This window comes from Camellia sinensis, chromosome 1 (assembly GCF_055761805.1).
Source record: "Camellia sinensis isolate YWXY chromosome 1, ASM5576180v1, whole genome shotgun sequence".
NCBI lineage: Eukaryota > Viridiplantae > Streptophyta > Magnoliopsida > Ericales > Theaceae > Camellia > Camellia sinensis.
The window spans coordinates 136,728,522-136,755,113 of NC_138961.1; the positions used below are offsets into that span (position 1 = coordinate 136,728,522).

At 39.2% G+C, this 26,592-nt stretch overlaps 2 protein-coding genes across 3 annotated transcripts; one reads left to right on the forward strand and one right to left on the reverse strand.

Annotated features, from left to right (window-relative positions):
- The first annotated feature begins 13,008 nt into the window (after nucleotides 1-13,008).
- LOC114286076 (fantom protein) lies at nucleotides 13,009-17,361 on the forward strand. 2 transcript variants are annotated; one of them, XM_028229155.2, is made up of 3 exons: nucleotides 13,009-14,030; nucleotides 16,748-16,836; nucleotides 16,945-17,361. In XM_028229155.2, exons 1-3 carry the CDS (start codon nucleotides 13,254-13,256, stop codon nucleotides 17,072-17,074), a joined length of 996 nt encoding a protein of 331 aa, XP_028084956.1. In that variant the 5' UTR covers nucleotides 13,009-13,253; the 3' UTR covers nucleotides 17,075-17,361. The 2 variants fall into 2 exon arrangements, 1 of the variants encoding a protein (XP_028084956.1); XR_014339108.1 differs by having other exon boundaries at nucleotides 13,015-14,030; nucleotides 16,240-16,836.
- A 2,104-nt stretch (nucleotides 17,362-19,465) lies between these two features.
- Nucleotides 19,466-22,302, reverse strand: LOC114286078 (30S ribosomal protein). The gene is made up of 5 exons (XM_028229157.2): nucleotides 21,762-22,302; nucleotides 21,411-21,554; nucleotides 21,055-21,300; nucleotides 19,936-20,044; nucleotides 19,466-19,841 (listed from the first exon to the last, which is right to left on the reverse strand). Exons 1-5 carry the CDS (start codon nucleotides 22,068-22,070, stop codon nucleotides 19,711-19,713), a joined length of 939 nt encoding a protein of 312 aa, XP_028084958.2. The 5' UTR covers nucleotides 22,071-22,302; the 3' UTR covers nucleotides 19,466-19,710.
- Between the last annotated feature and the right edge of the window lie 4,290 nt (nucleotides 22,303-26,592).

Genomic DNA, 26,592 nt, shown 5'->3' on the forward strand with positions numbered 1-26,592 from the left:
CAAAATTCTTCCACTAAATGACGAATGCTCATCGGCATGTGAATTAGATAGGGAAGCTACAGGTGAATGGAGTGATGTTATCATTAGGGAGGGTATAGTGGGATTTTACCAGTATTTTTTTGTGATCAGGGTGAGGGTTGGAGGCCGAGGTTGGATAGAGTGGTTTTTGATTCTATTATTGAGGCATATAGCTTGTTGCTGGAAAGACCTTTTACAAAGGAGGAGGTATTGGGGGCGCTAAGGAGTATGCCTGGAGATAAGGCACTGGGGCTGGATAGTTTCTTTATTGGTTTTTTTCAACATTATTGGGAGGTGGTGAAGGGGGATGTGTTGGCTATGCTTGTGTAGTTTCATTAGATGAGACAGTTTGAGACAAGTCTGAATGCTACCTTTATAGCCTTCATCCACAAGAAGGGAGGTGCAGAGGATATTCGTACTTTCGGCCCATCAGTTTATTGGGCAATGCTTACAAGTTATTGGCCAAGGTTTTGGCTAATCTACTTCGAGGTGTGTTGGAGAGGGTGGTGTCAGAGTCTTAGAATGCTTTTGTGGGTGGGCGGTAGATTTTGGATGTTATTATAGCAAACGAATGTGTGGATTCGCAGCTTCGGCAAGTGAAAGAGGGGATTATTTGTAAGTTGGATATTGAGAAGACCTATGACAATGTTAACTGGCAGTTTCTATTATATGTGCTGGAGAGGATGGGTTTTGAGAAGCAATGGGAAAGATGAATATATTTCTGTATCTGTATTGTTCGGATGCCTGTCTTGGTGAATAGGACTTCGGCTGGTTTTTTTTTTTTTTTTTTTTGGTGGGGCTTACAACAAGGTGACCCTTTGTCTCAATTTCTATTTATTCTGGTTATGGAGGCGTTGAGCCAGCTGATTCTTAGGGCAGTTCATGGGGGTTTGTTGGTGGGTTTTGAGGTGGGAGTGGAGTCTGATTCTTTGCTAGTCTCTCATCTCTTTTATGCAGATAATGCATTAATTTTTTGTGATGTGGATGCTATTCAGGTGGGCCATTTGCGATGTGTATTGCTTTGTTTTGAGGCAGTTTCTGGGCTTCAGGTTAACTTGGCCAAATCAGAATTGATCCCGATGGAAAGGTGGCTTGTTTATCAGTGTTGACGGCTGTTTTGGGTTGTAAGGTGGCCAAGTTTCCAGTTTCTTATTCGAGACTTCCTTTGGGGGCCACTTTTAAGGAGTCAAGGGTGTGGGATGGGGTGGTGGACAGGGTGCAGCAGCAATAATACTTATCAAACATGGGGTAGATTACTTTGATCAAGAGTGTCCTTTCTAGTATTTCGACGTATTTCATGTCACGCCCCCAAACCGCCCCTAGTAGTTTGGTGCCGTGATGGCCAGTAATCCGAGATTACCGAAGGCCGACTTACAAGAATCACACACAATCAGAGTATAAAATATGGGGCTTACAAGTGCGGGAGCAATACATATACATACAGAATCTAAATAGTCCATGAGAGCAGTGCACAAGTCCACCGAAATGACATACATCTTTATAAAGTCTCACAACTTACATACAATAAGGAAATGAGATACAAAACACATCTTGACCAAAAGGCTTCTCAAGCCGACATATACAAGTACAAATGAAAAATAAGCCGAGAAGCATGATCTTCAAGATGGTACAAAAATGCTATTCCAAAACATGCCGGCAATGCACCCAAAATACATCGGCATCACGTCTAGGCCTCAATGCCTTCTTGTTCATCACCTACATATATATAGAGAGGGTGAGCTTGGATACTCAGTGAATGATATTAGAAATAAAGGTTTTGCATGATTGATACCCAAGATTTCTTTCAAAACAATACATAGCATACTTTACAATCAAGAGGGAAATCAAGTTCATTGCCGGCCTTTCAAGTTCTTTGGATGTTATTACATCTACTTAATACAAGAGGGTGATGACATTCCCAAGGCAAGAGTGCAGTTGCATTATAGTCCCCTGCAACTAAGGACTTTCAAGACAAGCTGTGCTGCGAAAGTTTATAGTCCTCTAGCACTAAGGACTGTCAAGACAAGCTGTGCTGCGAAAGTTTATAGTCCTCTAGCATTAAGGACTGTCAAGACAAGCTGTGCTGCGAAAGTTTATAGTCCTCTAGCACTAAGGACTGTCAAGACGAGTCATCAAAACAAGATAGTGCTTGATATGCAATTAGGGATAGTCATTCATGCTAAATCAAATACTTTTCAAGACAAGGCAAAACAAGATTTATCAAAACAAGTGTAACATAGCTTTATTAGAAATACCACTCACATAGTTCCTTCACACGTCGGGGTTGAGACAAGCCCAAGTCCTACAAACACAGGGCAAAGCCTATTGAATGCACTTTCAAACAAGTCTCTCATGTATGCAAATGATCTCGGAAAAGCATGCTGGGCACTAACCAGGTCTAGGCCGAGGTTCCACACCTCCTCGCCGAGGTGTGTCCCCGAGGGCCACATGCAAGGAAAAGAGGTCGGGAAACTCTGGGTTTCCCTCTGCTGATGAACATGAAGAACATGAGTGTGAAAACATGAAAAATACGAATGTTTGATCATAATCTGTCATCACAAATCTGGGATTTTCGTGCTATGAGTTTGAAAAAATGGACCTGGGTACCCATACTTGGAATCCTTGCGGAAATAAACAAAAAAAAAATCATGATTCTTTATGCAAGCTTTCGGATCAAAACAAGACTTTCTTGAAGAACACATGAATGTCATTTTCTCTTTCTAAAATCGAACTTCAAAACGATGCATGGCTTACAAATCATATTCGATCATGCAATGCAACAACATGAATATAGAGAACATCGTGAGCAGATCAAGAATCTAACCTTAGAACACGGATCCAACGGTTCGATTTCTAGGAATCAAGCTTGAAGATCTACTTCCTCACTCTAAAACTCTTTCTTCCTCCTAGAGCTTCTCTCTCTACAAGGCAAGTTTATGATACTAAATGATAGTTTTCTATACCCGGTTCTGGGGTTAACCCTCTGCTGAGACACGTGGCGGCGACTGGTTGGGCTCTACCTGAAAAGGTGGCTGACAGGCCAGACAAAGCATGGTGGAAGGGTGTTCAACAAGCAAAGCGGTATGGGCTCTCTGACAGGCTATGACAACGGCTAACAACAAGGCGTATCTAACAAGCTACACGGAGTGGCACTTCCGGCAAGGGGTGACATCGGCTAACGAAGGACCTCGGCAACTAAGGTGACAATGACCTCGGCTAGGAAGGACAACACTTGACTAAGCTGTGCCACATCTTGGCCTAGATGCGCCACACCTCGGCCTAGGTCATACCACTTCCAGGACGAGATCACTTGGGTGCAAGGTAACATCTCGGTTAATGTGGTCAAGGCAAGGACTGAGGTCGACAAGGGGTTTCAAGATACTAATACTAGACTAAGGATGACCTCGGCATTGGAATAACATCGGCTAGCATAACTCAAGCAAGGCGTAACCTAAGTTTCACATCAAGGGAGGAACAAGACAAGCATACTACACTTAGACAAATCACAAGGCTTCAAATCAAGACATGGATCGCATTAGCTCAAGCGAAACAAATCACAACATACACATGCAAGCTAAACAAGTCATAATCATACCGATGCTCATGAACATGATGAGGACATAAAGTGTGGGTTCCTACAGTCTACCCTCCTTAAAGAAGTTTGGTCTCCAAACTTAAGTTACCTTGTCCTACGAATAACTCCGGGTAACGGATTTTCATCTCCTCTTCTTTTTCCCATGTGGCCTCCTCGCCATAATGCTTCTCCCATTCGATTTTCACCATTGATATCGACTTGTTTCTCAACTGCCTCACTTGTCTGTCGATAATTCTCATCGGCTTCTCTTCGTAGCCCAAGTCTTCATTAACTACAACCCCGGAGTAATCTATTACATGCAGTGGGTCTCGGATATATTTTCTCAGCATTGAAACATGGAACACACTGTGGACTTGGCTCAAATCTGGCGGCAAAGCGAGTTTGTAAGCAACGGTGTTAACTTTCTCAAGAATTTCAAACGGCCCAATATATCGGGGTGCAAGTTTACCCTTCTTCCCAAATCTCGAAACTCCTGTCATCGGCGAGACCTTCAAAAACACATGATCCCCAATTTCGAATTCTAACTCCCTCCTTCTTTGGTCGGCATAACACTTCTGTCGACTCTGTGCAGTTTTAATCCTCTGCTGAATGAGTTTGATCTTTTCAGTTGTCATCTGAACCAACTCAGGGCCAATTAGAGCTTCGTCTCCTACTTCAGTCCAACATATCGGCGATCTGCACTCCCTTCCATACAAAGCTTCATACGGCGCCATGCCTATGCTGGCTTGATAACTGTTGTTGTATGCGAACTCTACTAATGGCAAATACGATTCCCAACTTCCCTGGAAATCCAACACGCACAGTCTGAGCATGTCTTCGAGGGTCTGAATCGTTCTTTCTGTCTGTCCGTCGGTCTGGGGGTGAAAGGCTGTGCTAAATCTCAACTCTGTTCCCAAGGCTCCTTGTAGACTCTGCCAAAATCTAGAAACGAACTTCGGGTCTCGGTCTGACACAATGGACATCGGCACACCATGAAGCCTAACGATCTCATTCATGTACAATTCGGCAAGTCGGTTGGCATTGAATGTAGTCTTGACCGGTAAAAAGTGAGCTGACTTAGTAAACCTGTCGACTATAACCCAAATGGAATCCATACCTCTTTGCGTCCTTGGTAAACCCACTACGAAATCCATGGAGATGTGCTCCCATTTCCACTCAGGAATTGACAAGGGTTGAAGGAGTCCTGCTGGTCTCTGGTGTTCTGCCTTCACTTGCTGACAACACAGACACTGAAATACAAACTCGGCTATTTCTCTTTTCATGTTTGGCCACCAAAAGGTCCGCTTTACGTCCTGATACATCTTGGTGCTCCCTGGATGAATGGCAAACTTGGAACTATGAGCCTCTTGCAAAATCTTCCTTTTTAACTCTGGTACGTCGGCCACGCACAATCTTCCTTCAAACTTAAGCACTTGATTCTCCATAGTGTATCCCGGCCTCGGCTTGGTGACGAATTCATCAATTACCTTCTTGAGGAATTTATCCTCCCTCTGTCTGGTCTTCACTTCCTCAATAATGGTTGGTTCCACCGAAACCGCTGCCAGGCACGCCAAACTTCCAACTAACTTCCTGCTCAATGCGTCGGCTACGGAATTTGCCTTACCTGGGTGGTACTGAATCTGCATGTCATAATCCTTCAGTAGCTCGAGCCATCTTCTCTGTATCATATTTAACTCTTTCTGAGTGAACAGGTACTTCAGACTCTTGTGGTCGGTGAAAACTTGGCAAGATGCTCCATACAGATAATGACGCCATATCTTCAAAGCAAAAACCACGGCAGCTAGCTCCAAATCATGGGTAGGATAATTCTTTTCGTTGGGCTTCAACTGACGAGACGCGTACGCTATGACTTTACCTTCTTGCATTAACACGCAACCCAAACCCTTATGTGAAGCATCACTGGAAATCTGGAATTCCTCATTAGCCGATGGTAGCACCAGAACTGGTGCTGTGACTAACCTCGTCTTCAATTCCTGGAAAGCTGATTCTCTTTCATTGGTCCATTCATAAGCTGCTCCCTTCTTGGTTACTTGTGTCAATGGCATTGCAATCCTCGAGAAATCCTTCACAAACTTTCTGTAATAGCCTGCCAAACCCAGAAAACTACGAACCTCGGACACGTTGGTCGGCGTCGGCCAATTCACAATGGCTTCAATCTTGCTGGGGTCAACTGATATACCGTCCTCGTTAATCACATGCCCTAGAAATGAAATGCTGGAAAGCCAAAACTCGCATTTACTTAACTTGGCGTACAACTTCTTATTTCTCAAGGTCTGCAGGGCAAGTCTCAGATGATTCTCGTGCTCGCTCGCACTCCCAGAATAGATCAATATGTCGTCGATAAAAATAATGACAAACTCATCTAGGTACGGCTTAAAGACTCTGTTCATCAAGTCCATGAATGCTGCTGGGGCATTGGTTACTCCGAAGGGCATTACCAAAAATTCGTAGTGGCCATATCTTGTCCGAAAAGCGGTTTTCTCAATGTCCTCGGCTTTAACTTTCAACTGGTGGTAGCCTGACCTAAGGTCAATCTTGGAAAAGACTCGTGCTCCTCGTAGTTGATCAAGCAAATCGTCAATTCTAGGCAATGGGTACTTGTTCTTGATGGTCACCTTATTAAGTTCTCTGTAGTCAATGCAAAGACGAAGTGTGCCATCCTTTTTCTTAACAAATAGAACGGGTGCTCCCCACGGTGAAGTGCTCGGCCTAACAAATCCTTTGTCCAACAATTCTTGTAATTGCGATTTCAGTTCTCTAAGTTCGGCTGGGGCCATTCTGTAGGGTGTTTTGGAGATGGGTTGTGTCCCTGACAAGATGTCCACAGTAAACTCTATTTCCCTATCGACAAGGTGGCCAGGCAACTCATTCGGAAAGACATCGGGGAATTCCTCAACAACGGGTATGTCGGCTAACTCAACATTTCCATTCAGATCACTTAGTATACTGCATAAATAACCCTTACATCCTTTTTGGATCAACTTGTAGGCCTTCATGGATGAGATTAAGTAAGGTGGGGGTACTACTCCTTTACCCTGGAAAATGACCTCGGCTTGACTTGGGGTCTTCAATGTGACATTCTTAGTAACACAATTAATGGATGCATGATTCGCCACTAACCAATCCATTCCCAATATAACATCGAAGTGAGTCATGTTTAATGGCATCAAATCAACTAACAATTCTACACTCTCAATCATAGCAATACACGCCCTATAAATGGATGTAACAATCATATTTCTCCCAGATGGAGTAGACACAGATAATACATAATCAAGGGGTTCTAATTCTCTATCCAACTTTTCGGCGAATATAGTGGACACAAATGAATGCGTAGAACCCGAATCAATCAATACGTATGCATCTCGAGAACAAATTGAGAGGGTACCTGACACTACCGCCTCGGCATTCTGGGCGTCTCCTGGTACTAATGCAAAAACTCTGCCCTGCCTCACCTGTACTCCCCCGATGTTATTCTTCTGTGCCGAGCCCGAGGTGCTTCCATTCTTCTTTCCATTGTCAGTCCTTGCTTTCGGGCAGTCCTTCACGCGATGGCCTATCTCGCCACACTCGTAGCAAGCCCCTGTCGCCCAACGGCAGACCCCAAAATGTAGCTTCCCACAACTCGTACACAACGGCTTAGCATTCCCATCCTGATTTAAGTTACTGGAACTGTCCACATTCACCTTCTTCTTGGCATTGAACGGAACTCGGCGATTGTCATAATTCTGTCTCTTCCTCTGGCCCTCACTCGAACTCTGGTATCGGTTCAAGTTAGCTTCAGCTAAGATAGCCTTGTCTAGTACTCCAGCGTATGTCGGCATATTGAGCATATTGACCCTGTCTTGTATCGGTCCACGCAACCCACTTTCAAACTTCCTCGCCTTTCGGTAGTCGTCATCAACCATGTGAGGCGCATACCTCGCCAATTCGGTAAAGGCACGATCATACTCTGCCACTGTCTTGTTCCCCTGTGTCAGATTCTGGAACTCCGTGGTCTTTCGGTCTCGGACGCTAAGGGGAAAATGTTTGTTGTAAAATAACTCCAGGAATCTGGTCCAAGTCAAACCCGGATTACTTTCTCGAACCATCATCCACCACCTACGGGCGTCGTCGTCTAACGTGAACGCTGCCAGAGATACCTTCTGAGCGTCTGTACTGGGGAAAATTTCAAACAACTTCTCCATCTCTAAAACCCATGCCTCGGCTTTCATTGGTTCTATACCTCCTTGAAATCTCGGCGGTTTCATTTTCTTGAACTCTCTGATCAGGGTTATCGTGTCGTTCCCATACAAAGCTTGCTGCGGAGGCACTTGTGGTACTGGAGGAGGTGGAGGCGGAGCTGCATATCGGTCGTTGGTCTGCTCGGCCTGGGTAGAGGTGGTACCAGTATCCTGTGGCCTCGGCTGTCTCAGCTCACGGACTAAGCCTTCGACTAACCTTTCCAGTCTCTCCAACCTATCTTCGGAACGATCTCGGCCAACTGGAGGTCTACCTCTCCTCATGATGCTGGGGTATGCAGGATGTGACACTTAAACAAAATGAACAAAGGAACATGTATGCAAGAGAGTATGATCACGCTGATGTAACAAAATGTTCATGCCGAGATGATGCACACGTAGTCAAGTAGCAAGCAGTATGATGAAATCCTAACATTATTCTAAGGGGAATCCTATGCTCTTCAGGACTCAAGGTGTGTGATTAACGTACTATAGGGATCTTGTGCTCTGATACCATTCTGTCACGCCCCCAAACCGCCCCTAGTAGTTTGGTGCCGTGATGGCCAGTAATCCGAGATTACCGAAGGCCGACTTACAAGAATCACACACAATCAGAGTATAAAATATGGGGCTTACAAGTGCGGGAGCAATACATATACATACAGAATCTAAATAGTCCATGAGAGCAGTGCACAAGTCCACCGAAATGACATACATCTTTATAAAGTCTCACAACTTACATACAATAAGGAAATGAGATACAAAACACATCTTGACCAAAAGGCTTCTCAAGCCGACATATACAAGTACAAATGAAAAATAAGCCGAGAAGCATGATCTTCAAGATGGTACAAAAATGCTATTCCAAAACATGCCGGCAATGCACCCAAAATACATCGGCATCACGTCTAGGCCTCAATGCCTTCTTGTTCATCACCTACATATATATAGAGAGGGTGAGCTTGGATACTCAGTGAATGATATTAGAAATAAAGGTTTTGCATGATTGATACCCAAGATTTCTTTCAAAACAATACATAGCATACTTTACAATCAAGAGGGAAATCAAGTTCATTGCCGGCCTTTCAAGTTCTTTGGATGTTATTACATCTACTTAATACAAGAGGGTGATGACATTCCCAAGGCAAGAGTGCAGTTGCATTATAGTCCCCTGCAACTAAGGACTTTCAAGACAAGCTGTGCTGCGAAAGTTTATAGTCCTCTAGCACTAAGGACTGTCAAGACAAGCTGTGCTGCGAAAGTTTATAGTCCTCTAGCATTAAGGACTGTCAAGACAAGCTGTGCTGCGAAAGTTTATAGTCCTCTAGCACTAAGGACTGTCAAGACGAGTCATCAAAACAAGATAGTGCTTGATATGCAATTAGGGATAGTCATTCATGCTAAATCAAATACTTTTCAAGACAAGGCAAAACAAGATTTATCAAAACAAGTGTAACATAGCTTTATTAGAAATACCACTCACATAGTTCCTTCACACGTCGGGGTTGAGACAAGCCCAAGTCCTACAAACACAGGGCAAAGCCTATTGAATGCACTTTCAAACAAGTCTCTCATGTATGCAAATGATCTCGGAAAAGCATGCTGGGCACTAACCAGGTCTAGGCCGAGGTTCCACACCTCCTCGCCGAGGTGTGTCCCCGAGGGCCACATGCAAGGAAAAGAGGTCGGGAAACTCTGGGTTTCCCTCTGCTGATGAACATGAAGAACATGAGTGTGAAAACATGAAAAATACGAATGTTTGATCATAATCTGTCATCACAAATCTGGGATTTTCGTGCTATGAGTTTGAAAAAATGGACCTGGGTACCCATACTTGGAATCCTTGCGGAAATAAACAAAAAAAAAATCATGATTCTTTATGCAAGCTTTCGGATCAAAACAAGACTTTCTTGAAGAACACATGAATGTCATTTTCTCTTTCTAAAATCGAACTTCAAAACGATGCATGGCTTACAAATCATATTCGATCATGCAATGCAACAACATGAATATAGAGAACATCGTGAGCAGATCAAGAATCTAACCTTAGAACACGGATCCAACGGTTCGATTTCTAGGAATCAAGCTTGAAGATCTACTTCCTCACTCTAAAACTCTTTCTTCCTCCTAGAGCTTCTCTCTCTACAAGGCAAGTTTATGATACTAAATGATAGTTTTCTATACCCGGTTCTGGGGTTAACCCTCTGCTGAGACACGTGGCGGCGACTGGTTGGGCTCTACCTGAAAAGGTGGCTGACAGGCCAGACAAAGCATGGTGGAAGGGTGTTCAACAAGCAAAGCGGTATGGGCTCTCTGACAGGCTATGACAACGGCTAACAACAAGGCGTATCTAACAAGCTACACGGAGTGGCACTTCCGGCAAGGGGTGACATCGGCTAACGAAGGACCTCGGCAACTAAGGTGACAATGACCTCGGCTAGGAAGGACAACACTTGACTAAGCTGTGCCACATCTTGGCCTAGATGCGCCACACCTCGGCCTAGGTCATACCACTTCCAGGACGAGATCACTTGGGTGCAAGGTAACATCTCGGTTAATGTGGTCAAGGCAAGGACTGAGGTCGACAAGGGGTTTCAAGATACTAATACTAGACTAAGGATGACCTCGGCATTGGAATAACATCGGCTAGCATAACTCAAGCAAGGCGTAACCTAAGTTTCACATCAAGGGAGGAACAAGACAAGCATACTACACTTAGACAAATCACAAGGCTTCAAATCAAGACATGGATCGCATTAGCTCAAGCGAAACAAATCACAACATACACATGCAAGCTAAACAAGTCATAATCATACCGATGCTCATGAACATGATGAGGACATAAAGTGTGGGTTCCTACATTTCATGTCAGCGCATGTGATTCTTGTGGTGGTGGCCAAAAGGTTGGAAAAGTTACAGCGAGATTTCTTGTGGGGATGAGGGTGAGGGTGAGGGTGAGGGTGGGGGTGGGGGTGGTAGGGGAGGGAGTTGTCATTATCACTTGGTGGGTTGGCCAAGAGTTTGCACTCCTAAGGACCGTGAGAGAGGGTTTAGGCGTTTGAAGACTGGTGGTGTTTAATCAGGCTCTATTGGGGAAGTGGTTATGGCGTTTTGTGAATGAGAGAGAGTGGTTGTAGAGGAGGGTGATTGTGGTTAGTATGGGAAGGAGAGAGGGTTGGTGTTCGAAAAGGTTGGTTCATTCCCATGGTTGTAGGTTGTGGAAGAGGATATGGTTGGGGAGAGAGGACTTTTGGGTTAGGGTTCGATTTAGAGTGAGGATGGGGATAAGATTCGTTTTTGGCAGGATTGGTAGTATGATAGGGTATCGATGGTTGTTATGTTCCTATTGATTTATGTCATTACGGAGGATGGGGCAAAGTTTGTTGCTTTAGTGAGGGTAGGGCAGGAGCAATCAATTGTTTGGAATAATCGTCTTCGCCGGGATGCGTAAGATTGAGAGTTAGATCAATTAATGGATCTTCTGGGCTTTTTGTATAGGCTATAGTAGGGGGTTGGTTGGATTCTGTAGTATGGGATGTTCGGAGGTCTAAAGGTGTTTTCTTAATGTCTTCCTTTTATGGGGCACTGCAGGGGATGCTATCGGTGTGTTTCCTTGGAAGTGTATTTGGGCGACGGGATCTCCAACTAAGGTTGTTTTTTTCATTTGGACAACTGTTTTGGGTTGTATTTTCACTATTGATAATTTGATTCAGAGACGACATGTGTTGGTCAATTGGTGTTGCATGTGCTGTATAGATACGAAAACAGTGGATCATTTGCTTCTTCATTGTCCGATAACATCTGCATTTTGGAACTTTATTGTTGCTTTGTTTGGCTTAGTGTGGGTGCAACCGGCCTCTGTGTTGGAAGTATTATAGAGTTGGGGTGGGGCTAGAGTGGAGAAGAGGCATCGAAAGATTTGGGTGCTTTGTTCCCATTGTTTGCTTTGGTTGGTATGGTTAGAACGGAATTGGCTAGTGTTTCAGGATGAGTACCATTTCGTTTCATGGTTAGAGAGTAGATTGTTGATGGTATTGCATAGTTGGGTCAAGGGTACAGTCGATCTAAATGTTTTGGTTTTTGTCAATTTTGTGGAGAATTTGATTAGTTAGTTTTATTTAGTCCTTTTGTGGGCTTATTTTTTGTAATCATTGAATCGTCTTGATTTATTTATTTATTTATTAAAGTTTAATTATTTATCAAAAAAAATATATATATTTTACAAGGTGAACACCAGAACTCAAGCCATGTTGAACATATATTACATTTGACAATATTTCTATGGAAAAAGACTAAGACCCCCAGTGGGGGTGACCCCCACCACCCCCACTATTTTTGATTGGTCCAAAAATTCTTTTCTTTTTTTTTTCTTGGTCTCGCAGGCTCCCACGTGGAGGTGGGGGGGTGCTGGGGTCCCCAATACTGTTGTATTTCTATTTACAATTTGGTGATCTTTGGTTGTAGGTGTAGGCGATTTCTTCACTGACTTTTTTTGTGGCAGTGTAGCGGCTAGTCGCTTGGTCGGCGCAGTGGGAGATTCAAAAAAGGGGTTATGGGTGTTGAGTCCATAGATGGAGCTCAAAGAGGCCCAAACTATTGACGACTAAGAATTAGTGAATTTGTATTCCCCAAATAATATCTTCTGAAAACCATCTCTCTTCATTTTATTATTTCCTAATTGTGACACTGTAACTTCCTCTATGACCTATCCTCTTTCACCATCACAAGTCATTAAGATGAGAACGTTGTATTTAGGCCTCGTTTGGGAACAGGCTAATTTAGTAATTTTTTAATTATTTGGCTAAAATATGAGTTAAAAAAAACTAGTATGTTTAGGATGACTTTTTGGCTTATTACGAAATGATGTGCAAAAGGTAGAGAGAAAAGAAAATCTTTGACTTTTTGGTATGGATTGTTGGCTTTTTGACTAATTTAATAACTTTTTGACTAAAAAGTTCGGTTGCCAAACGAGACCTTAAGACCCAATCATCAGATCAAAGGTGGGATCGATGGACCTAACACAAGATCGAAGAATCATGAAACCAATTCAGAACATTCGGGTTCAGGATGAACAAACCAAAAAAAAAAAAAAAAAAAAAGGTTTGATTTATTATGAAAATAAAAAATTATTTTTATAATTTTTTCAAAAAAAAGAAAAAAAGAAAACGCGTAACTCACTTGGGTTCTCCTCACGTTTTTTGGCGTGTGTAATGGAACAGTACTTTTGTCCTCCACCGAACGTCTTCAATTGCCTTTGCCTGTCTCTCAGTAGTTTCTCATGCGTATTGCGCACCTAATGCGTACTATAGCATTCTCCGGCAGTGTATCACCACTGCGCCCTCTCAAAACCCTACCCGATAATTCTCCTTCTTCTCGATTTCACTCCCAATCTCTATTCCATCTCTGCATTTCAACACAAAATGCTCGGTTCAATCTCGACCGGAAAGTCCAGTTCGAAGAAGTGGCTCGACCGGCTCCGATTATCCAAAGGTTTTCCGGCCGGCAACGATCTCGATCTCGAGCAATTCCTCAACTACCACAATCCTGAACCGGAATTGAACTCGATTTCAGTTGATCCGAGCGAAAAACCGGTTCTCGATCGCAGCAACCAAACAGCGGAGACTCCTCGACAAAATGGAGATAAAGAATGGTTCGGTTTGATGAGCAATGTCCTCGCGGAGCTCTTTAACATGGGGGATCCGAACGATTCGTCGAGAATTCACTCCAAAAAGAGTTCTCGCAAGCAACCAAACCCTAGAATTTGCCTGGTTTCGACACCGTCAAATGTCGATAGTGAGAACGACGCTTTGCGGTCTAGTGGCGACAACAGTTGTGCGGAGGTAAAGCAAACGAGTGATGATCATCCATCGAGGTTGAGGAAAGAAGAGAATGTTGAGAATGTTGATGTTGATTTTGGAGAGGATGACAAGTTTCATGCTGATCTTTCGGCGTTTTCGCGCACCGACGTGACGGTGATTGACACCAGCGTTCCGTTGTGGAAATGCGAGAAGTTGTTATTCAGAAGGAAGAATGTGTGGAGGGTTCGCGAGAAGAAGAGTAAATCGACCGCAATTGGGATGAAGAAGAGGAAGGCGAATTTATTGGAAGATGAGAGTAATGGTGGAGAGAAGAAACCAAAGCGGCGTGCTTCGTCCAAGGATGCAAATGGAGAAGAATGTATGATGCCATCAAATCAGGTAAATTATTAATTTATTTTGTAATTTATAATGGGTTTTACTGGGAAAATGATAATGATTTGCTATATGTAGAGTATGTTCATTGAATGTCAAGCTAGCTTATGATGTATTCAATAGCTTATGTTCATTGCATTGCATTGCATTGTTTTTTATTTAATTTTATTTTAAAGTGCTTGGCTTTAAAATTTCCTGTTGAGTGTATTGTAGTTTGGAGCCTTGGTAGTTGAATGCAATGCAGTTATAGTGGTATGGTTCTCTTGTTTTGATCTGCCATGAATTTTTACAACTTAATTTCCTTTTTGTGCATCTAATTGCATTCTTTCTAAATATTGTTTTCTGTGTTCATTCAATGACCCATACTTCATTTAATTACCATGCTTTTCTTCTCTCGTAGTATTTTAGTTGGGGTTTTGGAATAATTACATTTAATATAAACTTTTTGATGATACATTATGATCTTTTTCTTGGTGTACTTAATTATAATTCTTCTTCTGTCATACATTTATGTATATGGACTTGTTCTACTTTTGGTATGACAACAGTGATTGGTATATGTTGATTAGTTATGTTATTTCATCAGTAATTTCAATGAGCATTGAAAGAGCTCTCTCTCTCTCTCTCAATATGAAGGGTTGGAATTGTTGCTAATTTATCTTTTGGTACTTGCTTAGAATTCTGTAGATGATAAACAACTAGAAATTTCAGCGATGTTAGCTATCTCACTGAACTTTCCTGTCATTTTATTTTTGTGTTTCTTCTTTTCAACACTGAAGAAGCTATGGGATTGTTATTCAATGTGTACACAATTCAAGCGTGGTTGAGAGTATCTACTGGCCTACTAGAAATATCGTTGTTTGATTTACCTTGCAGTGTGAGTTTAGATCTGCCAAGTGAATTACTAGCTTAGTATTATGGATGAAAAATCAATTAGATTATTTGGGGCATTTTTTAAACTAGATGTTTTACTTGGTGATTAAAGGCAGCATCTAACATCCAACGTGATGGGCAGCTTTTGTTGTTAGACCTACATCGCCAATTTGATGTGATCTTTCTAAACAGATGAAGGCCTTTGCTGTATTGATTTATGAAAAAATTACTATAGAATTGCAGTATGTGATGATATGTTTGTCTTGTGTGAGCCCTTATAGTATTATGAACGCTTGATTACTTTGCCATTTAATTTTCTTGCTAGTTGTCTTTCGATGCAGACGATCACATAACACTTCTATTGATTACTTCATTAATTCTTTTGTAAAAGTTAATCAATATCCCTATGATGTGTACCCTCTAGTCCATACAGTTTCTTACCCTTCTACAAATATTCTTTCCCATGTGGCTTTAATGTTTGAGGAGTCTGGAAATTGAGTGATCCTGGGATCTTTATACACCATACAGGCACACCTGCCATGTACTGGCTAGAAGGCTCTTTATTTGATCTGTCTGCATTCCCTTGACTGGTTACTTCTCTTGAGTGAGTCTTATTGTTTTTTCAAATATTTTTGATAATGAGTTTCAAGCCATTTTGAACCTACAAGAGACCTCTAATTGCCTTATTTTGTATGCAAAAATATAGGCAGACCTGATTGTTAAGTGTTGAACAGTTCCTTACTAAGCTGTCCAGTTCCAATGTAAATAAAGTAGCTATCATGATGTGGATTTAAGTTTGTATGGTTGATATTCCCACCTATTGTTGGAACTGGATATGGTTGACTGTCCCTGACTCTCTTCTTAGGGTTGTCCCCCTCATAAATTTAATTACTGAGATTATTGGTTCCCATATAATGGAGGTGCATAGACTTTTGGCCTCCCTTTCTAAGTCCATAAATTGCATTCAGTTGATAAATCAGATATATTGATCTAATCTTTGCTGAATTGACTTTTTAAATGAATTTTGACATTGGGTAGTTTAATCTACTACTCTTAACAATCATGTCTGGGTGAACTTTGCTTGCAACTTTTAGCCTTTAGGGTAATTCTTGACTAGTTTCCATGGATAATTGTAACTATTGGGTTTGGTCCTTTTTCTTTTTTACTTTTTAAGATTTCAAAATGCTTTGCTTGAGATTATCTATGTATCCATCATTAAAATATGGTTTGACTGGCACTGACACACTGTGACACACACACACACACGCATTCATTTTCTCTCTGACTGTAAATTAAATTAATAGAATTGTTGAGAATAAGATTCTGTTGTCAGCTTATCCAGATATTGTCACGGGGCAAGCTTTCCTGTAAATGTATTGTATCTTCTGATCATTTCTATGAATTTAAAGATAAGTTATTAGCCTTCTTCCATTTATCACAAAATTTTAACCCATTTAAATGATCAAATTTTCCATTTGAATACGACATAGATTGACCAGTGTTCAACTTTGTGCATGTATTCTGTCTGATTCAAGGCATGGCATAGCTAGTCACATTGATTGCTGGACACATTCTGTCATTTATAAAATTTCTTCCAAAGATTTAACCCATCTGTTAAGAACCTTGCTTTCAAAACTAATAATCACTACGTGCCATGGATAATTCCTGAGGGCTTGCTGGTGTAATGTATCTTTAAAGAAAAACGCATAAGAAAGAGTTGAATTGTTAAATAACTGTAAACAGCTGCAAATGCGGAGGAGCTGCACGTGTATGTGGACCTGATTCTTGAAGACTTTGTATTTGCCACTGGTGTGCACAACCTTCATTATGCTTCATTTCATCTCATGTAGGTACACCTGCAGAGTGACAAAATGAACAAAGATCAAAAGGAGAAGTCAAATGTTCTAGGACAGGTTCCTAAAAAGAGGCAAGCAGACTTGTGAGTAACTTTTGGTTTTTGGCATTTTTTAAATTTCCAATAATCACTTTTGCTCCTTAAGTGTGTTGTTACTGAAGGTATCCTTTTCCATCAATGGATGTCTTGCAGGTTTCCCAGGAAATCAAAAAAGTGTGGATCATCTGTTATCCTTATAAAGAGCGTTCCTACGAGTAAGAAAAATGGGGCAAACATCCCCAAGAGCTGCCTGAAGTTAAGTCAGAGACCATACAAGGCTTGATATATAGTTATGCTAATTCAGGAAGCAGTCAGTCATCTGCAGACTACTATTCAAACGCATTCCCTCCAATTGCACAGGCAATCTTCTATTGGCTTTTTGTTCAAAATTTTAATCTATTTATCTTTGCAAGATAAGTGATGGTTTTGAGCCATAATTCTGAATCACCCTGACCAATGGAACAAGTTTTAATTGTTTTTTTTTGTTGTTTTAATCTCTTTTCATATGCAACATTGTATTTTCAATATTAATGTTTTTTAATTCAGAGGCATTTTCGGGTTTTTCTTTTATGTTTTTTGTGAACTCTCAACTAATTATTGTCGGAAATGATCCTGTTTTTTTGACACCTTATTTTTCGATGCATCTGTAGCCGCAGCTTGTGAAAGAGTTGAATGATTGATCTTAAGGAGACTAGATTCATTTATCTCTTAGTGAGATATAAATTTTTTTGCCCATAAGAATCTCAATTGGTTTGTCATGACCATCTTCTCATCATCATAATATGAGATCGTTGTTAGGCACCATGTCCTCAGCAGCCTTGATTTTTCAACAGTTTCATTAGCTATGTCTTGAATTGGGGGATCTCGGAATCCTGCATTGCATCTAGTAACCAAGGATGCTGGCAATGGCCTTGTAGCCCAATGTCATTTTTCCAACATTCTCATGTGAGAGATTGTGGGTGCAAACCTTGCTTTTGGCGAGGTTTGAGTGGCATTGCTTAAGTTGCTTCTCTCTGTACCATGTGCCACCCATTATGGGTTCATCTGCTTCCATAGTTTTGTAGCTCCCCTCCCCATCTTTATATGGTTCATCCACTTCCGCCGTTTAGTGACTCCCCTCCCCATCTTCTTAGGTATAGGCTAGAATTCCCATTCTATTAGAAATAGGCTAGATAATAAGGCCCAGTAGAGAGGGGTGTTGGAAAGCCTCTCTTTCTAGGTAATTTCCAGCGAATTTTAAATGCACTTTAAAGTGTAAATCTGTGTTTTTTTTATGCCTAGGAAGAGAGGCTTGAGAGCTTCTCCGATTTTTGACATAGATTTTTGGATTTTTGACACCCTTAATGATCCATTGTTCTCTCAATCCTCCTCCTTCTTCGATATGAGTGTTCTTCTTCAACTCTGCTTTTGACGGTGACTGAAGTTTAGCAACGAGGGCAACGACAACGACGGGTTTGGGTTTTATTTTGATGTAGATCTTATTTTTCCAAATTACATTTGTGAGGAGATTGGTGGTTTTCTTAGAACAATAGTTGATTTTTTGGCGATTTTGTAGTCCTTGTTAGGTTTTTGGTTTTGGCCCTTTGAGGCTTTGTTGTTTTTCCTTTTTTGTTCTGTATGTTATTTATTTTTATTTTAATGTAATTGTATTATAAATTTTCTCAAAAACAAAGAAAGAAATAGGCTAGATATATATCCTCTTAATATGCTATATTAGTTCTTGGATCTATAATTTATAAAAAGTTGGTCCCCAAAGTCCTAACTCCTCTAAAGTTCCAATTTGTTAGAAGTTTTAAGTTAGGATCATGCTACACCACAGGTTAGTTACAGTGTCAATTCAGGTTAGTTACCGTGTCAATTGAAATTAGTTAGGAATCGTTATAATGTTTGGTTATGATCAATTATGTTGTTAGGATTAAAAAAAAAGAATTACATATCAGTGAAACAGATAAAAAAAAATTACACGGACATGGAGTTGCATCTCCACATCTTTTGAGTTGCATTCCACCACAAAAGAAGTTGCATCCTTCATGTTTTACAGATTCCTTTTGATCTTCTATCCTGCATTGTTATTTCTCCATTAAAAAATTATTAAATCAAAACTAGTTAAATCCTACAATGATGTCTGATTATGTGTTAAAGTAGTGTTTATTATATCTCGTTGTGTTGGCTTTGTTTGGCTTTCGATTTTGACTTTAATTGGTGTCATGTACACCTAATGTGACTATGATTAATGCCAAAAAAAAATACTTATATGTTATTATTATTTTGTACAATGTGTAGAAATACTTTATATTTCTGTTTTCATGCTTTTCTTTTATAAATTTCTATTGAAAATTTTATTTGCAAATTTGATTATAATATTTATATTTTATGCTTATAAAAAATAAATATTTTAGTCCACCACAAGTACAAAACTTTTGTAAAAATATGTTAAAATAATTTTTTTAGTGAATTTATAATTATATAGAATTTGGCCCCCTCTTATTAAGATTTCTGTATCTGCCTTTGTAGATATATTTGAAGGAAACCCAAAAGAAAAAGGAAAAGAAAAGAAAATGAAACTTGTAACAAGTTTAGCAATGATCAAGCACAAGCAAGAACCACAGGTGGTTAAAATTTAGCCATAGCTAGAGGTAGAAAGAAATACATGAAGAATAACGAAGGCAAAAACTTGAATGGTCAACTGGTATACACGTATTTTAACTATTTGATAGAGATAACAGAACTCTTTGCTAGTACTAAGTGTTTATGCGCCCGATGGAGCATCTCATCTTACCAAGAATTACAATCCATAAAAACATCTTAAACACTTCATACTAATATCTTTTTTCTTTGCAAAAAATTACAATCCATAAAAACATGTTTAAACGCTTCATACTAATATCTTACAAAATGACTTTTCTTCGCGAGGACCATCTATTCTGCGAGGGAGGGTTCTCTATCCAGTTCAACCACCATGGACTCTAATTTCCCAGCTTTGTCATTCCCTTTAGGAACAATAAGCCCATAGCCTCCAGCTTTTCTTTTGTATACGATATTTATCTCACCTGGAGCCAAGGTATAGAGGAATATTAGAATCAGATTATTTATTGTATAAACTAATAAAGCCAAATAAATAATGATAGAAATGCCATGTTGTACCAGTTTCTTCATTTCGAAAACCATAGAAGTCATGATCAACATTTTCCAGCTGCTCAATAGCTTCAGCGACAGTCAAAGGCGGCATGTCAAAGTATTTCGTACGAACAATCTGAAAGATGGTTTGCTATAGTCAGCATGTGCTAGAGAAAATACAATGTTGAGGTATGCTACAGCAAACCAAGAACGGTAGGTAACTGAGGGTTCCTAAAATTTGAAACCATTATTTAGCATTGGCATGACCGCATTGCATTGGTGCTGAGAAGCGAAGAGTTCATGCCATATTCTTATAGTGCGGAAAAATTAAATTTCTATAACCGGTGGTGTAATTGATTTATGTTATCTTACTCCAAAAATGATTAAACTAATTTATGCTAGAACCATCTGCATATTATTATCTATGAAAACACCAACAGTCAATGACATGATGTACTCTATGTTGCCCTCCAAACTTTAAGCAAAAAGAAACCAATGCTAAGTATGGGTACTGATAGTCTACTATCAACATGGAATGTGTAGCCAAGAGTTCTTGAGTGTCTCACAGAATATCATATAACCAGAGGCAGATAGTCGAGAATTTATCAATGAAATAATGCCACAAAGATCAAGAAGTTATAGATATTACTAGTAGTTTGCTAATGAATTCATGACCACAAGTCACTTGTTTCACCATTTAACATTGCATACCAAATGATTTTGTTAATCTCCTTCTACGACTCTTGTTAACCTGTTTAGCGTGTAAGAGGGTGCAACAGCATTGGGACCATGCCAGGAATAATTTCACAGCAACAATACTAATGGATTGTGTGTGTCAATGCGTGCACATATGGATTACAGAAGAACAAGAGACTAATGTTAAAAAATAAAATTTTAAAGAGAAATGCTATCGCATACTGGGAAGTGAAGTTACTCATGTTTAGCGGGGACATGGAGCCTGACCTATACAGTTGTATGTAAGAATGTTCATTGTGTTTCACAAGAAATGAAATGAAACTTGTTCGGTGACGATGAAAATAACAATTTCCAATGATGTAGAAAACATGACAGTGGACTTGATTAATTAGTTCAACACAAGGAAGCATATGAAAAAACAGAGAGGACAATAAAAGGTAAAGAGACAACCTCATTGGTGAAGTCTACTTCTTCTTCTTCTTCGGACTCTGAATCATTCTCCATTAACAGGGTTCCAGGGTCCCTCACCTTCAATCGATCAAACCCCTTCATGTGGCGACCATGGTCTGATTCCTTCTCCTTAATCTTCCTCAACTTCCTCTGTATAATTGATGATACCAAGTCTATACTCCCATAGAGAGTATCTGAATCTTCTTCAGCCCGAACCACTCCATGTTTTTTAGTAAACAAAGTCACCTAAAAAAAAAAAAAAAACCAGAAAAAAATCATACAAATTACACAAGCAGAATGAATGACACAGTGACACACATTGACAAGAATTAAGATTTTAGGCTTCTCCAACTCACCTCACATCTCCTGTTCTTTGGGCCTTTTCCTAACTCCCCGCCTCGAACTGAAAACCTAACGTCAACTTCCCTCACTAAATGGCTGTGCTTTTGAATAGCTTTCCCCACCTTCTCTTCCACATGCTTCTTGACTGTATCACTTAGCTGTAAATGCAAAACATCTTGATTGTCACATTCACTCTATACAAACAAAACAAAATAAAATCACTGGCAAGGAATTTTTTACAAGAGATATAGAAAGGGGATGGAAAAAATTCAATTGATTCATTTTCCGGATTATTTTTTTCTGGGGAAGCAAACGGAACGGAGTAGTTAGTTAGTTAGTTAGGGTTTAATAAAGAAGGAAGGTACCTCGAGGTTTTTGCCTTGGAGGATCAATTTGACAGAAGAGAGCGGACCATCCCAGGACATCCGAACGAGGAAGGGCTTGCTCCGATTGGTCCTAAGATGAACAATTTCATGGGATTTGAGATTGGCGAAGGAGGAGGAGGAGGGGCTCAGAAAATTGGAATGGTTTGAGGATAATCCGGCGGAGTGGTGAAGCTTCGCGGACGAGCTCCATACACACACTGTTGAAGCTGAAGAACTACATGATAGATATGGCTGCTGGTGGTGGTGGAAGGTTGTTTGTGCGGTGGCGGAGGCGAACAGAGCCACCATTGTTGTAGATTAACACTGCGATATATCAAATCAATAATATTGATGGTGAGGTTTGAATATGAGGAATTTTTACAAAGAAAAGTGGAATAGAATAGTGTGCAAAGAGAGCCGATTGAATCTCGGTGTCTGCAAATAAATGGCGACCAGGACAGTCAGAAGACTCCAGGGAGCAATTATTCACCGGGGATGCGTGGTGGTGGAATGGGGACCCACTCATCCATTGTACTGTACTATTAAGGGATGTTTGAAATGTTTTAATTAAATATTATTTTTTTGACTTTTTATGAAATTTAAATTGTGTATGAGTTGGGTTTGAAGTGATATGATAGAGAAGTGATGTGATTTAAATAAGATGATGCAACTTAAATAGGATAGTGACTTTTAAATTTTTTGATTTTTTTAAGAGATGACCAACAACGCCTAAAATAGATTATTATTTATAACTTTCCATATTATAAATAATGAGTTTAATTAAAAGTTATTACTCTTACTGTTCCAAAATAATGATCTTTTTTAGGGAATTTAACTAGTTTTGATAGTACAATTATTACATTTAAAAAAAGTTGATTTTTCAAAATTACCTTTTGGATAGTACATTTTTTGGGAATATCAATATCATAATTGTATTTTTTATATTGTTTATTAATTTAAAAGAAGGGCAAAATAGGAAATTTATATTATTTTTGTACTTGATTTTTGAAGAACTAATATTTTGGGACAATGAAAAATAGAATAAAGGACTAATATTTTGAGAGTAATTTATTTGGTACAATTGTTGAATTATAAATTTAAATTGCTAAGTAATATTTGTTAAATAATTTGTGAGGTAGTTTTTTCAATTAATTTTTATTTTTTATTATTCATTAATTGTCTGTATTTTTCATAAATAATAATAATAATAATCTATAATTCATTTGGATTTTTTTTTCTATTTTTAAAAAAATAAAAAAAATCTAAGAGTATAACCATAAATTAACATATTCACAGTAGAAATTGATAAGAATCAACTTTTTTGAATTAAATAAATTGTTAGAATTAGAAATTATTTAATATAAATTTAACTAAACAGTCCAAAATAGTTTTTCCAAAGTTAGAATCCATAAATTGGCTCAAAAAAGTCCAAATAAATATTCCATTATTGGAAAATGTTATAGATCACACATTTTCTACCAAATAAATTATCAAATGTCTCACATCAATGTGAGATTTATAAAATTACAAACTCCATATCTATTTGGTCATTTATTTAATAGAAAATTTGATATTCCTAATATTACTTTATATTATAATGGGACCAGATTATCTTCAGTTGGTAGCCTATTGGATGGTCCAGTTCAATCTATTTAGAGCTTATTTGGGATTTAAATGATAATCCAAATTGTTTAGTGTGTAAAATTTGCTGAGTATTTTATTTTTGTAAAAAATTATATTGATTAGATATCGATAGTCACTTGATCAGTTCATATTTCTGTCAATTTTTTTTTTTAAAAATCAGAAATGTGAATTGATCTAGTGATTATCGATATTCGATTAAAATAATTTTTTTCAAGAATAAAGTACTCAACAAATTCTACACATTGAATGATTTGGATATTCAATTGGGGCTTCCTGGTGAGCTCACGAAAGCCAAACAACACAATTTAGTCCAGTAAGAATTGGAGACACCTATATTATAAGAATAATACTATATGCATCAATTGACATACTAATTAGTGTATTAACAAATGACGTGACATAATTTTAAAAACTTTGAGTATTTATAATTTATGTAATGAATGAGATTAATTATAATGTCATAAGATATATTGATACACTAATTAGTACATATAATATTATCAATATTATAATTACATTTGCTACTTTCTGCATTTTTCTTCTCGTGTGATTTTGAGAACAGTGTAATAGTGATAAACGTGATATCTGTTGGAACAATCTTCTGTGTAAATAAAATAACTTAAAATAATTCAAACAAAATAAAATAAAACTTACATAATTTATTTTGTTGAACCGAATCAATAATTTAAAGACCAAGTCGAGTGTGTGACACTCTGTCCTTAAGACAGATTCGCCCCGCTACGGTGCTTACTGTTACGTGGCGTCTATCTCCCAGGATACAATGATCTTCACAAATTTGTAGTAGCACTTCAAATAAATTTGTTCGACGAACCAGAACCTTGTGTTCTATAACTCTCTGAAATTTTTCCTAAAATAATATGAAGAATAAATGACGCAAGAGAGCAAAATGAAGGCAAGGAAAATGAATTTTTGGAATCAATCAAAATTGGAATGGGGCTGCCTTTATATAGGCTTTGTTGGCACCTATTCAATTTGAATAGAAAAGGTATGAAGAAGGGATATACCCATTCCTTTAAAATAAAGAGACACCATGAAATGTTTGCACAATTTCATTCAAATGGAGGTTTGACCCTTCTTTTAAAACAAAAAGACACCATGAAAGGTTACACCCTTTCATTCAAAATGGAGTCTATTTCAATTCACAACTACCTCTTTATAAATTTTCCAACAATGCCCCACATGAATGAAATTGGCAGAGAGAAAATGCAACAACATGATGTAAATACAAAGAGTACAGAAATTGGAAATATTCTGCAAAGGATAGGTAGCTTTTGGCTTTGAACCTTCCCTTGTAAGATACTATCAGATTTACTAGCTAACTAGTGAACATGATGTCTTGAACTGTTCAGCCGTTTGTGTAAACCAAGACAATAGAACTCACACAGTATATCTCCAGACACAGTTTAGTTCTCACTATTGTGTTCATTTTGGCCCTGAACAACCTGGTCTTTCATGAGTGCTCTAAAGACTTGTAGCCCTTCACAAATCTTATAGAACCGGCCCAGTTCACACTCACATTGGTGATTCTTATGAAAAGTATCTTGCCATACTCCACTAGGTTTACCTAAATATAAGAATCATTAAAAGTATTACTTAACCTAAACCGCTGCAGACATCACTATTTCATCAAAGAAATGGATAGGAGATAAACTCCCCAGTGATCCTTCTGAGTCATTCACAACTCAGTTGTCCCTTTGAACCTAGATCTTGGGATCTCCAGTCAACTAGGTTGGGTTGCCGTTGTAGTAACTCTTATTTAATAGGCTTAAGTCCCATTCCCCTCGATGAATTCTCAGCTAACTCTCTTGCTAACCCCTTGGTTAGTGGATGCGCTATGTTGTCTTTAGACTTAACACATTCTATGGAAATAATTCCATTAGAGAGTAGTTGTCTCATGGTGTTATGTCGACGACGAATGTGTCGTGACTTACCGTTATACATATGACTTTGTGCTCTACCTATAGCTGATTGACTATCACAATGTATGCATATAGCAGACACCGGTTTTGGCCATATTGGAATATCTTCAAGGAAGTGGCAAAGCCATTCTGCCTCTTCCCCTGCTTTGTCTAAAGCTATGAATTCAGATTCCATAGTAGACCTAGTAATACAAGTCTGTTTGGAAGATTTCCAAGATACAGCCGCCCCACCAAGAGTAAAGACATACCCACTGGTGGACTTCGAGTCTCTAGTATCCGATATCCAATTTGCATCACAGTATCCTTCAAGTACTGCTGGATATCTAGTATAATGAAACCCAATGTTACGAGTAAATCGAAAATATCTTAGAACCCTTATGTAACACGTCCGCGAGGGACCCCGTTACAGTTCGGACTCGATTTGTGTCACGGTTCTAAATCTGAACCAAAGAGTCCAAATCCGGCAATTCGTTTTGAGAAACAGATTTTTTGAAAAGAAGTGCCAAACATGAACTGCTTTGCCAGATACAGAGTCGCCACCTAAATATTTTATTTTGGGAAATTTAGGAAACCCTGACTCGGTTGCCAAAGGCCACGTGTCCGTCATCACCAAAGTTGCCTCGGCTTGGGAGCTTAGGTACGATTGGGGAAGGTCAGCTATGAGCACCCCCTCTCGCCCGATCCAAAGATCGGCCTCTACTAACCGTGATATCTTGTTTTGAAAACGTTTATGTGTTCCTATTCCGGTTATTAGCCTAGAATTACTATGTTATGCGCACAGCAAACAAGTATAGACCAAATCGCCTAAATTGGAATAAAACATAGCATGTTTGTTTTGAAAATGGTTTGCTACTCGCAAGTAGGCTAAAATGCAGGTTTTGCCACCCTCAAGTGGGCTTTAGAAAAGATGGTTTTTGCCACTATCTAGTGGGCTTAAAATTCATAGTTTTAATGCGTTATCCCAACTTAGGTAATTCAACCTCCATCCACAGGCGTTCAAGCAGTTATATCACATAAGCAGCTAGCCTCATGGTAATCATGCAATTATGGCGACACTCACACGCATGCGGCACGCTAAAGCATAAAAGCTCACCTAGTACTCCAAGCCAAAACATAAACCAGTTAGTAATCACATGCATGATCCTAGTTCATGTTAAGATGGCTAATGTAACACATGCGGAATGTCACTAGAGTAGGCTCGGCTAGTCTATAAATGACATGTGAAAATGGACAAATAGCATGTATTC

Bases quoted from the DNA above. Each gene is read 5' to 3' on its own strand.
- LOC114286078 (XM_028229157.2), bottom strand. From the start codon at position 22,070: ATGGTGGCTCTGTTCGCCTCCGCCACCGCACAAACAACCTTCCACCAC. The intron at 21,301-21,410 runs GTGAGTTGGAGA...TTTTTTTTTTAG, and splicing joins CAAAGAACAGGAGATGTGAG to GTGACTTTGTTTACTAAAAA. The intron at 20,045-21,054 runs GTTGTCTCTTTA...ACCATCTTTCAG, and splicing joins AAGTAGACTTCACCAATGAG to ATTGTTCGTACGAAATACTT.
- LOC114286076 (XM_028229155.2), top strand. From the start codon at position 13,254: ATGCTCGGTTCAATCTCGACCGGAAAGTCCAGTTCGAAGAAGTGGCTC. The intron at 14,031-16,747 runs GTAAATTATTAA...CATCTCATGTAG, and splicing joins GTATGATGCCATCAAATCAG to GTACACCTGCAGAGTGACAA. The intron at 16,837-16,944 runs GTGAGTAACTTT...GATGTCTTGCAG, and splicing joins AAAAAGAGGCAAGCAGACTT to GTTTCCCAGGAAATCAAAAA.